The sequence below is a fragment of the Liolophura sinensis genome, chromosome 1 (genome assembly GCF_032854445.1).
Source record: "Liolophura sinensis isolate JHLJ2023 chromosome 1, CUHK_Ljap_v2, whole genome shotgun sequence".
NCBI classification, from domain to species: domain Eukaryota; kingdom Metazoa; phylum Mollusca; class Polyplacophora; order Chitonida; family Chitonidae; genus Liolophura; species Liolophura sinensis.
Window position 1 is genome coordinate 52,971,226 of NC_088295.1, and position 14,483 is coordinate 52,985,708.

The window sequence follows — 14,483 nt, forward strand, 5'->3', positions numbered from 1 at the left end:
TATGTCAGGAAGCCATTTCTTCTTTAATAATTGTGTGCAAGACCTTTCATTCAACACAGTGCACCTTTCCATAATTAATCATCTACTTAACGGATATCTACACTCTGACAAGCTTAATTCCCATCTACTAAGGATGTTTTTTTATCAAGATTAATTTGAAGTCAATTAATTTGAAGAGCACCAAGTAGTATCAGAGTCACAGTTGGAACCAATCCCAACTTCTATATGATTGATGGAATACGAAGTTTCTGAGGAAGAAACCCTTACTCGGTACAAAAGGGAAAGATTTCAAATGTGCACACTAAATGACGACTCCCTATTTCCTCAACCTTTTCACATACGAAAGCTCAACTTTCAGTGCAATTTATACACATTTTAAAGTTCATTTTGGAGACAAAAACCACACTGGTTGGATTGGTCAATTTCAAGGCTTCACAAAAAATGAAATTTTACACCAGTGTACACAGAATGCCTTCAGAATATGCTTGAATAAACAAATTGCAAACAGGCAAAAAGATTGAAGAAATACATGTAATTCTGGGCATACACATGTGATTACTGTAAATGCAAATGTTCTTTTCAGGTATGGCGCAGATGTAAGTCCTAACAATCTCGTGACCCCTAGAATTTTACACCAGTAAATTAATATACATGCAATTCAATGTTTACTGAATGTGGTTTACACACACAAATGGATTCAGCTTCGATCCAGTGAATTAAATTCCAGCCAATCAAAGTAGCCTTAGTTCAACCAATCAGAAAGCCTGCATGCTGTTTAACACAGCCAGTTGTTTCACAATATTTTCAGCCAATATTTCAGTAGCAGGGTGTTTGCAGCCAATAGATTTAGAGTGGCCTGATGAGTCTAGAAAAGTTTTCAGAGCATGTGATTCAATTAGCCAGTTGCAGTCTGCATGTGAGGGTCCAATTTGAATACTGCATTGAGCAAAAGTGTAAATGGTGGCTATATTTGCTAGTATTACGAGTACATGTACTCTTTTACGAGTACATGTACTCAGTTTTAATATTACAGACATGCTATACATAGATTTAAAATTTCTTCATGATTTTTTCAAGTCACTCAGTTTTACTTCGAGATTTATATTTATTTGTTTTTATATGTTTAATGGATGTTTAACAGGTTTTCACTTGTATATTATTGATCTTGGAAAGTGTGGAGGTAGGATGAAACCAGCTACTGAGAAAATTTAAACATCTGCACCAGACCATGAAGAATACTTTAAGTCCTTTCCTTGCCTTCGAAACGGAAATTTTTGGAACAAATAATTATGGCCAACAATCATATGTCGCCAATTTTTATGACTCCGCTTTATTTTAAACCTGCATGAATCATACAATCTACCAATACACCTACACACAGCCTTATGATTCTTCATCTGTAGGCATGCCATAGTTACACGTCAACTAATCTCACCAACACTCAAGCTGCTGGCACTTAGTGTATTAACACACAATTTCTGTCTAAGACATCAGGGTGGTCTAGCCAGCTCTGGCCATCCTTAACTGTAGCCAAGAGATGGGTCACTGGACAGATCAGGGTACTGCGTGAGAGATATTACCTGCTTCCAGCATCATTAATTACACATGTGCATACAGTGTTATTCTACCTGATTGGTTCAGCGAACAGGTAATCCATCTTCATGTTCAATAACTGTTTACAATAACAACACTTCCTGGCAATCTCCAGCTAAACACCACCTCAACCACGGAGTGCAGAGGGATTGCTTCACTACCCCTTCCCTCAGACTGAAGAATCCCATGTTTCTGATTATTTTTATTTACCTTTTTTGTAAATTATGTTTTATATTGCCCTATCTTATACTTTTTGGACGTATATTATGCAAGTCTCAAAAGTGTCCGTTTGTCAGTGGAGTGTATAAATCATTTGATAATACTTTCCCTATCAGTATAATGTACCTAGTATTAGGTTAGAATGAATGAATGATTATGGCTTCACTCCACGTCGGCAATATTTCAGCCATATCGTGGCGAAAACAGGGTGAAAACACGAGATGGTTAAGGTTTCGAAATGATAATGAGAACATCAAAAATAAAACAAAAAGTTCAGACATGTTTAAAATCAGATAAGAAAAAACCAAAACAGTCAAAACTCGAAAACCAGCATACTTAAAAAATAGTATATCTAGAAATCTATATGTATAAAACTTTTTATCTATAAACATTTAAGACAATTAAAATTTATATTTTATGATATTAGGTAAGAAAAAAATGGCCTTAAGCCTGCAGAATTGCGACCCCCAAAATATGTATCTGTTTGTGCAAAATTGTGGGCCTGATGATATTATGCTGAAAGCGATTATAAAACTTGTAAATTTTACTACTTTCTGACAGTTTTACACATAGCTGTACAGTAAAACAGGATCTAGATGGAAGGACAGATGCTAATTTTTCATATCGGGGACAAAAAAAATTACTATCTTGAACAATCTTTCATTTGAAGTAATTTTTTTTTTTTTTTTTTTTTTTGATTGGTGTTTTACGCCGTACTCAAGAATATTTCACTTATACGACGGCAGCCAGCATTATGGTGGGTGGAAACCGGGCACAGCCCGGGGGAAACCCACGACCATCCGCAGGTTGCTGGCAGACCTTTCCACTTACGGCCGGAGAGGAAGCCAGCATGAGCTGGACTTGAACTCACAGCGACCGCATTGGTATTTGAAGTAATGAATTGTTAAATAAATTGCTAAGAAAATAACCTTTGGCATAACTTTTCTTCACACCAGACTTTATTTCCTGAAGGACAGAGAGCACTCACATGCTGTCAAAGACAACCAAAGATTAAACTGATAGCATGCAAGTTGATCTCATTAACAGAAACCAAGTATAATGCCCTACTGGGATGTTACCTGGAAAATCGAGCACAGCCTATACGCAGCATATGAGACGTTGTGAAAAGTTTAAAAACACATTAAATTTCTTACCTTTACTGATAAATTTTCATATAATGTATACATTTGTTCCACCTTTGCTTCTAAATCTTGGTACTGGGCACAGGTAGGACAATCTGTAATGAAAGACAACCATACAAGTAACATAAACAAATGACAAGGAAAGCTGATGACCTGGCTAAAAGACTAAGGATTTAGGGATTCAAAATGACCAGCATCATGATGCTTTGTTTTTAAAAATAAAACCTTGGAAGTCGGGAATTCTGGTTGCTGTCTCCATTGTGATGTATCATGTGACCAAACAGATGAATTTAGTCAGTCCGACTGGCTTTGTCCCTAGATATAGCCTACTTTTAGTCTGAGAGTTCCACAGCAAGATCTTTAACATGATTCTTCATTTAACATAGTTGTTATTCAGAACTTGCACGACAAAATGTTACTGGAATTTATTATTTGTAGACCTGAAACAGCTAAGAATTATCGACATGCTTTTCCTTGAAATACAATATTTAAGGCATCAGACATCATGCAAAAGACATTTATGAATTTAGCTTGATGGTGTTTGATATTGCACTATACATTATTTCAGATTTAGAAATAGAGAACCAACGCACTAGTCTTTACATCAGTAATTTCCACTGTACACAAAACACATTCCACTGTACACAAAACACATTCTACTGTAAACAAAACATATTCCACCATACGGTCAACACATTCCACTGAAACACAACACATCTGGCAGTACATTCAACACATTCCACTGTACACTCAACACATTCGGCAGAACATTAATTCAACACATTCCACTGTACACTCAACACATTCGGCAGAACATTAATTCAACACATTCCACTGTACACTCAACACATTCGGCAGAACATTAATTCAACACATTCCACTGTACACTCAACACATTCCACCGTAGCCTCAATACAATAAACTGCACACTGAGTGAAATAATTCACATTCACACATTTACTGTGCACATTCCACTAACCTGTGTTATGGAGGGGACATTGTAATAAGTACCCATGTGCTTGTGTGACAATTTTCACATCTTGTAATGCTCCCTGTCAACAAAGAACATCGAATGGACTGATCCGTGTTGCAACAATATAGGATTAATAATTAAGTTAAGGGGGAGTTTAGTACAAGGTGAATCACCAAGGTGATACAAGGTGATTTTCCACATAGCCTAATTGGTTGCCACTGCCTCCGTGGGAAGTTTGTTTATTACGATGCTGATCAAGTACATGGCAGGCTTTCCGACTAAAGTACAGAGTAGCCAGAGGGACTGACAGAGATTCAAACCATACGAAAAGTTTAAGTGCATTCAATCAAGTCACATGATCTTCATTCTGCAGTCAGGATGACTGCAAGTCAGGATTAAGCAAAGGTGATGTCCATTCAACCTCAAAGAGTTTCCAGCAGGATTAGACAAATTTGTAGAGATCACATCTTATCTCAGCCTGGGGTAAGCTTAGATTTGAACTCACAACCTGGAAAGATATCACAGTTGAATCTCCCCATGTAATAGCTTTGTACTTGAATTCTTTTTGGAAAAGACATTATGTTACCATAATACATTATGCATTCAAGAAATAAAAATGCCGAAAAAACTTTTACCAGGACAGTCCTAATCAATACCAACTTGCTTTAAACAGGTTTCTTTCATCCAACAATATTTCCAAATCAAAATTGCTTAATGTTTTATTAAATATTTGATTGGCGATTTATGCTGTACTCAAGAATACTTCATTTATACAAAAGTGGCCAGCACTATATGGTGGGAGGAAACACGGCAGAGCCCGGGGGTAAACCCACGACCATCAGCAAGTTGCAGCTGGTTAATAATGATGAAAGAGTGATAAACACATACGAATTATACAATTATTTTTTACCAAATTTCATGGAATTCACCAAACAGATGACTTGATCAATTTTTCATGGATAAGTTGCATGCACACAAAGTGAGATATTACTTCCAAAAAAACAAAATTGGAGTGATGTTGCAAAACAGAAACAGTTAGTGCCATTTTGAATTTTGTGAAACAAAGGAAAGTTTTCAGAACCAAAGACTTTAACCAGCAGTGATCCATATGCTTGTAAAGTGAAAATATATTATACAGGCTACTCTGTTGATATTTTCCTCTTTTCAGAGTCATGTTGCGAACTTTCTACAGTATGAAATCAAAAGGTACTTTACCAAAGTTGCCATTAGCGTACATATGAGAAAAAAACATAAACTAATTAATCCAAATAGGCCGAAGAACTTCAATAACATACTCGTATTCAATGCAAAAAAAAAAAAGCAAACTCACCCTAAACAGAGCATGTTGACCATTTCTTTGGCCAATAAAAAGTGAAAGTTTTCCTGCTGTAAATTCTTTATCTACTGATTTTATCACCCGTTCATAGATTTTACTACAGTTCACAAGTATTGTGACACGAGTGCCACTGAGGCTGAGTGCCAGCTTGTGCCACATATTGTCTGCCAGTCTATAAGGGAATGTTTCAACTTGTACTTGGTGGTCATGGGTATAGTGAAAGCGCAGTTCATTCCTCCGCCCACTGCTCTCTAATTCTAAAAATCTGAAAAGAGAACAAGAGAAACAAGCATTAGGCCAGTTTGCCAGAATGTGTACTGTAATTCTTCAACATTTTCGCATGTCTGCAAGGTGTTCTGAAGGCACTATTCTATACAGTCTAAGAAAGTTATACTTCTTGTGAAGCCCTGAAATTGGCCAATCCAACCTATGTAGTTTTGTCTCCAAAATCTAATGCATAAATTGCGCTGAAAGTTGCTCTTTCATATGCGAAAAGGTCGAGGAATTAGGTAGTGCTGAACAGCCAAATGTGCGATTGGTGTTTAGCACAACATTTCACTATTCTGACGGTGGTCAAATTAATGGTTGGAGAAACCCGGAGTGTTCAGAGTAAATGACCAGCCTTTGTACATGTAAGTAAGTTAGCAAATTTCTCACATTTCATGCACAGACGGTCATCCCCTGAACAAGCACGTGTGTACAAGGCCTCACTGGTTAAAGGTAAGTGAATTTTAACAAACTTCTTCCATCTTTTTTTTTTTTTGGTAAAAATGAATACTGCTAATTAGTTATGCACTAGAGTATTATTAATTGGCCAGATATATTTGGCCCTTGAGAGGAAAGGAAATGTGAACACTATGAGCGTCATTCTAATATCTGACAGCTAGAGCTGGGTCTAACTTGAAGAGTGGACAGAAGAGTGCTACAGAGTTAAAGTCCAAGGGGTCAGTCCAGATGGAGTGCTGAGGCCTAGCGATATGGGTGACTGGTCAGCTAAGTGTACATGGCCTGAGATGGGGTTCTAATGATGGTCAGTATTAGGGAGGTGTTGACATGGTCAATGTAGAGGGCACATCTCCCTAATGGTCAACAGAGCAGCCATGGCCAGCTGTGGCAACATGTTCACATGTGTCAGCAAATTGATAGAACCCTGTTCTGGGCAGCTCACCCAGAGCGGTTTAATGGTTTAGTGAGGGGTCAAGTTCTATTTCAAGTTTACAGGGTAAAGAACCCAACCCCCATTAATATCCTAACATGCATCAAAGTCAATCATTTTCAATGTGCTAAAAATATAACTCATCAGAAAGATTTCACCACCATGTGAGTGAAATACTACCAATGTCAACGTCATTCCAAGCATTCATTCATCAGACAAGATTTACTGTCCAACATCATTATATGCAAATATCCAAAGCATCATCATTTCCACACTTGGAATGCTATATACTGTTTATTGTCCACACAAATCTGATTCAATCCAGAACTTCAAACTTCCCTCTTCAAAATGTTACCTAAAAGGTTTCTAACAAAATTATAGTCCTGTTATGGGTAACATTTCACATATGGGGAGTAAGAAATTTGGACAGGTGAAGCATTTGGACATGACACAAACACTGCGATATAGCAAGAAATGTATTAATTTGTGAATGACACTTATCAGTAATATTTCAGCCATATTGTGCCAATATTAATTTGTGTACAGCTTAGGAAAGACTTGCATGAGTTCAACTTTATAACAAATAACATATTCACAAAAATAATTATTTTGAACCGACGACTTCAACCGAGTACAAAGTGGCACAAACAGATCCGTGTATGTTTATGCGAGGTTGTATCTTGCGGTTATATGGTATTAAATATTAACTCATGACACAACTACATGTAGTATATCATACAGCCTGCGTTACTCAAACAGTTGCAACCCTTCACGGTTGTGAGTCAACGCCTATTTTACAGGCCCTCATGAGTAATACTAACTCGGCTTCTGATATCCCAAGAAAAATAACTATGCAGCCTCAATATTACATTACAAAAAAGGAAATTCTAATAATTCAAATCAAACACCCTGCTTCAAAGAATGAGCTGACAAAATTCAATAACATACCAATGGTGATGCATACAGAAGATAAGTATAATGAATACTGTAACTGTTCATTTCATATACATATAAAAAAAACAAGCGTTTTGCTTTACCCCGTGTATAATGACATACAAGTAACTTCATGCATTAAAATCATTCTGTGTAATGACCCAGGAGCTTCTCACTAATGCAATCGCTGTGAGTTCAAGTCCAGCTCATGCTGGCTTCGTCTCCAGCTGTAAGTGGGAAGGTCTGCCAGCAACCTGTGGATGTTTGTGGGTTTTCCCCGGGCTCTGCCCGGTTTCCTCCATAATACCATAATGCTGATCGCCGTTGTATACGTGAAATATTCTTGAGTACGGCGTAACACACCAATCAAATAAATAAATAAATAAAATCATTTTGGAAATCATATGGAAAAGTACACGGTAGGGTGTTAATTACAATAGAGAATGACCACTACCATGTTGTGTTGTTTACAAAGCGGTCTGATGTAGGCTACTTGTATTGTGTGTATAGTTATTACACTGAACATTCCAATATAACAGCTTCAAAAGAAAATGGAGCTCAAATCCTACTCCTTGGAATTATTCGTCACGTATTTATACAAGCTTTGATCATGGCACATAATTTTCACACATTACCCCACAAATCTCTTGATGAAAGATTTGAATATCTTGTTCAAAATTCTTTTTCTATACTGTCTCAATATTATAATATTTGCCTTGACTGCACCTATAAATTCTGGGAGCGTTAAATATCAGAATATGTTAATTCATAACATTTGCTTCCCTCTAAGGACACAACATATTTCTTTATGGGTGAATTTTAATTTATTTATTTATTTGATTGGTGTTTTACTTATACAACGGCGACCAGCATCATGGTGGGAGGAAACCCGGCAGAGCCCGGGGGAAACCCACGACCATCCGCAGGTTGCTGCAGACCTTCCCACGTATGGTGGAGAGGAAGCCAGCATGAGCTAGACTTGAACTCACAGCGACTGCATTGGGGAGAGGCTCCTGGGTCATTATGCTGCGCTAGCTAACCAACTGAGCCATGGAGGCCCCCAGGATGAATTTTAAAGTCTTTGTCATTAATGTCTAAGTTGTAATATGAAAAAAGGCCACAGTGTCAACTATATAAGAGATAATACAAAAACAATAATGCTCATCTTCTTCATAACGCCCCTATATACAATGGCTTCTTAACATATCGTGAACTGCACAAATGATAATTTTGTACGAGACAACAAGGTGTGACAAAAAAAAAACAACAGGAAATTACACATGCTCGTTAACGAGTAATCAGCTGTATATGAATATCAGATCACTGTTCCTCTGGAGGTCAAATAGGTCACGAGGCTTTTGTTTATACTCACTCCCCATCCACTCCCCATCCCCCAACTAAAAAATGGAAGTCCCAAACCACAGGTCTATGTCATGCACTGGAGGCTGTGCAAAAATGCCGAATTAAGTCTTATAGTACTTTCAGTATCAATGATTATAATTCAAACAAATAATGAGGCAGAATATTAACCATCTGAAATCTCTCAAAGAGTCATTTTTTCAAAATTAGTGTCCCTTTTCTTGTGGTTAAAACAATGCATAAGTTTTTTTTTTTTTTACATAATGCATTTACTGTTTTCCAGTGTAAAAAATCTTGAATAGACTGAGCACATCTCAAATGATTATTTTTCCACACACATAAAAGCCGTATTATCTGTTTCATTTAATAATGTGATTAAGTCTTATGCGGATGGGATGCAAGGCCTTTAAGATACATAAAATGGTGAATATCACTTAGCACCTATCAAATAACATAGCGTTTTTCAAGATCTTTGTACACATTTAACAAAAAAAAAAACAGTCTAAGTACACCACTGACTGAGAGCCCCTCTACTCAGTAGGCATTCAGTAGTTAGCTGTGTTTAGTGATTCAACGGCAGCACAAGTGTGTGGGTGGATGGGGGAAAGTATCAGACGAGTGTAATGCTTACAGGTTCACACCCTCAGACTACATGCAAGAGCAAACAAACATTTCACATTAACATAAAGCTATTTGCTTCTACATGCTGCAGCTTCCCTCAAGCTTTCGGGCTCTATATCAGAGTGTGAGACATTTTAGAGAGCTCCAGACAATTTACTGAGGAATATGCATGTTGAATTTGTTGAATTTTGGTAAATGGTTGAAAAAAAAAAGAATGTGTAGATGAAAGCTGACTTGTAACATGACTAAAAGGGGTCACACATTGCACACACCTGCAAAAAAGAAATGTACATGTATGTGTACTCCACATTACTACTAATAGTAGAATAGTATTTCATTTATTTATTTGATTGGTGTTTTACGCCGTACTCAAGAATATTTCGCTTATACGACAGCAGCCAGCATTATGGTGGGTGGAAACAGGGCAGAGCCCGGAGGATACCCACGACCATCCGCGGGTTGCTGACAGACCTTCTCACGTACGGCGGGAGAGGAAGCCAGCATGAACTGGACTTGAACTCAGAGTGACCGCATTGATGAGAGATTCCTGGGTCATTACGCTACACTAGCGCTTTAACCGACTGAGAGGCCCCAGTAGAACAGTAAGTGCACCACTATATAACCCTGTACATCCACTCAGCACAATCCCCCTCATTTGCATAATTTTTCTTCCACGTGTCGCTTGTATCAAGAACAAATGATTTTACACTGAATTTTTATTATTATGTATTTATTTGACAGGTGTGTTATGCTTTAGATTCTATTTACTAATCACAGGTATAACTACAGGTACATATAATATGCAGATGTGATATAAACTTGCTAATGGCAACAGTACAGAACCTGTTTTATATTTAATAATCTGTTATTCATACTATGTGGTGAATTCATACTACGAGATAAATTTATACACTACATTGTCAAATTAAAAAAAAAAATATATATATATATGTATATATATATATATATATATAAAGAGAGCCTGTATTTCATATGGTCATGCACAACGTCAACTACAGTGTAAACTTGCTGGTATAAAACGTATTACCTGTATCATGTTGTATTCATAAATGCAACAGAAGCTGAGCATCATACATGTAATACAAATGTGTACCTACACACTAAGTTTCTGCGGAATCTTACAGAATAGATATTCATTAAAAAACAAAGAGTTATATGTGCAGTGGATATACCACAATGGCAGAACAATTGCCAAAAACAAAGGGCGGAGGGGTGATCTGGGATGAAGCGGAGGCTGCCTGTGTAAATGCCTGGAGGAAGTGTGCAATTTGTAGTGGTCAGACACTATCCATCCCTACCTCTACACCTTCACACTATCCATCAATTAGCCTATGTGATTAGGGGGCTGACCACTACCCTCATCAGCCCACCCCACCTCACCCCACCCTTCCCTTCTCTGACAGCTGTTCATAGATCTCACATACTTCTCCAATTTGTCTTAACGACTACCTCAAATTCCAGTCACAGGTTTCACATGCCTCCCAATCAGCAAGATTCCTCAGTAGATACTGGAGACATTTTGTCAGCCAGAGAAAACAATAACAAGTTAAACACAGTCTATGTTCATGCAAGTGCCCAGCTTTCCCTTGAACAATGCAGACGTACTGAGAAAAGAACAGTCTTGTAATAGAGATCTGGCTCACAGACTTGAGAGTATTGTAGCTTTGTATTTAAGATCAGTCATAAAGCAAATATGCCCTAGAATACAACTGAATTCATCTCTTTCAACTGCAATAAGAAAAACTCACCTTTACATCTTCACAAATACTATATCTAATATATATCAGTACATTTCAGTGCAAATACTATATATACTGTTTCTTTTTGCTGCCAATTTGTCTTTAATTAAAGACTTTTCCAGAAAACATTGCACGCCTGGAGAACTGACCTTCAGTAAAATGTTGAATATCAAAGCCTTAAAAACAAATGGAATATTCTGCAACATGAAACAAATGACAAAAATTAAAACCAAATATTTAACTAAATGACAAAGAAAAAGAAAGGTTAAATTTACCTTATAATATCTGAAGAAAATGCAATGATGCTACCCGAATCGCCCACTTCTTGTCGAACTGTTGCTAAAAATGTTATTTCATTATTTTCTTTCATAAATTTTAAAGCCCTTGTGAGCACCTGCTCTGGAAGTTTTAAGTAGCGTGCCGAGTCTGAAAAGATAAGAGAAAAACAAAGCGTATAACTAAAATGACACTCTGGACAATAAACAATAAAGCACCAAATCAATGTCCTTTCTCTCCTCGTGACAGATTAGTCAACCATAAACCATCTGTCTGAGCTACCATTTTGTGTCAGTATTTTGTATACTGTTTGTCTGTTTTTCTTTTCTTTTTTTCTTTCTTCTTCTACTGACATTCATTTCCAGGCCTGTCTACAGGAGAATTAACTTTAAAACTGCCTCTAAACTGAACACAGGGGTGGGGTTACAGTGGTGGTGGGGTGGGAACAGGGTGGTGGTGGGGTGGGCCAAAGTGGTGGGGTAGTTGGGGAGGGTTGGCAGATGGCACAAGAATGATAAATTAGGTGACTTGACATAGGAAGCCTTGATTACTCTAGAATGCATCCCAGGTGAATACAACAGTCAAAAAAAAAAAGTGGACAGAAATGTGCAAAATAGCTAAAGCAAAGTCGAATTTTGCACAAAATGAAAGTATTTACATGTAACACATGTCAAAAGTGCTACCTGGCCTGTCAATTCCACAACTTTCTGTTGGTTACTATATACATGGACTTTGAATAAAGACAAAACAAGTGCAGCATGGAATGGTGACTAGACACTCATCATACTTTTGAACTGGGGCAACAAAGTAGAAGTCTCTCAATTCAATGATCTGTTGGTTACTTTAATTGACTCTCTGTATAACCCATTATAAATACAACAGTCGAGTTACATATGTAACATTCCAACCCCAGTGAAAATCAATCGTCACAAATCCGTAATACAGTGCCTTACCTATACTGACTCAGTGGGAAGACACTTTAAATGTTACTCACAAGACAATGTGCTCTTGACATGATCCTTCACTTCAAACTTCCAGCTAATATATCTTGTCAAAAAAAAAGCTCAACTTCACACAAAAGCATTTAGCGGTATCATGAAAGCTGCTGTCAGATGTATGTGGGTACCACCCAAGTCCCTCCACCAATGGGAGGAATTTCCGTTGTAAAACAGCCAGAAGAGGAATAGCAGTAATGAGACTTTTGTCAGGTTTTTTTTCCTGACTTAACACTCGCACAGCTGCTATAGTACTGCTTATTTTAAACACTTTTGAAAATAGATTCACAACCTTAAGGTAACCTCCACTCACATATTGTGTATTTAAAGACATAATCTAGTGCCAGGATTAGCTAGAGTGCTGTACGGTAAAATAATTAGACATACGCAACCTAATGTTACTCAAGCCTTCCATTTCTGATGGCCTAAACAGATTGCTTAGGGTGAGAGGTGTGAAGAACTGGCATTTGTTTGTTTGTTTGCTCATAACACAATGACAAAAAAAAAATCAGAAACCATTTCTAATACCCTGCTGTTAAAAATAATTAAATCACTATCAATAAGTCACATGGAGATATCCATAATGTGGTACTGTCACCCATTAAGGGCACAAGGACAGGGTCTTCATTCATACAGTAAGAAAGCACACTGGGGTACCGGCTCGAAGGCAATGACAGGCTTGCGCAATGCCTGCTGTCTTTAACTTTAACTGACCTGCAATCTCTCGTTTTGTGATAATTAAGCATTTATCTGAAACGTTGATTATAACCCTTATTTTCTGTGTATATTAATGTAGTTATAATTACCTTTTTCTTTTCCTTTAAACCTTACATTTTTTGTTCCCTTTTTTTATCCACAACCGTCTACTGCACACCAACATGCAAAAATTGTATGCATACTACTGCCTCACATACATGTATGATATTAACCCTTTTTTTATCTTATATTTACATATGTTAGCATCTCACATGATGAACCTGGCAATAATGGCTACGCATGCTACTACATGTACTTTTGAAGTCACCAGCATCACCCTTTATCAAACAGGTTGAGCTATCACTAAACCGATCTCCGCTTGCATGTGTGTGGGCAGAGGAATCAAGCAAGAGGTCTGGCTTCATCCAGACAGCCACCAGAAACAACCCCATATGTACACGTGTTGAGTGCATTTCTTGCAAGGTCAGATATCCTGATAGGGACGGTTTTCTAAGACACACTATCTGGGATCGCAGCACTGTGTTCCATGTTGTGTAGACAGTCGTTGAAACTTAAAAACAACAGGTCGAGTCAGCCAACCCTGTGAAAGCCACCAATATTTATGATGAAACAGAACTCCAGGGCTCGAGTTCACAGCAAAAGGCTCCTAACTTGAAATGAGTCTAGAAGAGATTGGCAAACGAGTTAGATAAAAGAGGCCCTGGGTCACTGCCATTCTGCCAGATGAGCCTGAGGATGCAGACTTAATGGAAACCAGCTACTCCACATACACCTTTAATTGGACAAACAGCAATTGTGGCCAGAGATTTACCAAAAACAATTACATGCTGCAACTTGATCTGACCCTAAAACAAACAGCCAGAGGCTAATAATTATATGTGACATCATTAATGTTTGTCATTACATTATTCTGAACCAACAGCTTTCACAAGGCCTCCGCAAGCCAGTGTTAAATTTCTGTCTCTTCATTGCATTCACATTACATACAAGACACAAAATTCGCCATTTGCAATCCACAGAACCTTTTCACTCTTGCCAGAAATTGTAACAAAACCCAAATCTAATGAAGTATTACAAAAAAATTTCTGATCAGCAATCTGCAGACACCTGATCATTATGCACATGCATACATGTACAGGTTATGGTGTCTCATATGGTGTCTCAAAGCATCTAAAAGAAGAGAACCAACTCCTTAGGTAAAGTGTTCAACATTTCAAGCAATCAAACAGAATAATCTGACAGAAAATCTGCCCTTTCTGGCAACATGAAAGAAAACATGAAAGATCTACACAACTGACTGACAATTAACCCATCAAAACAGTAATTACTTAACTAACATGAAGCCATCTAGCATAAGACTTATGCCCACAATAACTAGACTTCAAGGCTTGTGATACACTGCA

General features: G+C 37.5%; 1 protein-coding gene across 1 annotated transcript in view; it reads right to left on the bottom strand.

Annotated features, from left to right (window-relative positions):
* LOC135462011 (protein kinase C-binding protein NELL1-like) overlaps window positions 1-14,483 on the bottom strand; it is a 94,403-nt gene that overhangs the window by 34,746 nt on the left and 45,174 nt on the right. The window contains exons 3-6 of the mRNA XM_064739345.1: window positions 11,368-11,518; window positions 5,258-5,528; window positions 3,934-4,006; window positions 2,967-3,049 (exon numbers count right to left, since the gene is read on the bottom strand). Of these exons, the coding sequence (XP_064595415.1) occupies window positions 2,967-3,049; window positions 3,934-4,006; window positions 5,258-5,528; window positions 11,368-11,518 (578 nt within the window). The remainder of the gene's footprint in view (window positions 1-2,966; window positions 3,050-3,933; window positions 4,007-5,257; window positions 5,529-11,367; window positions 11,519-14,483) is intronic.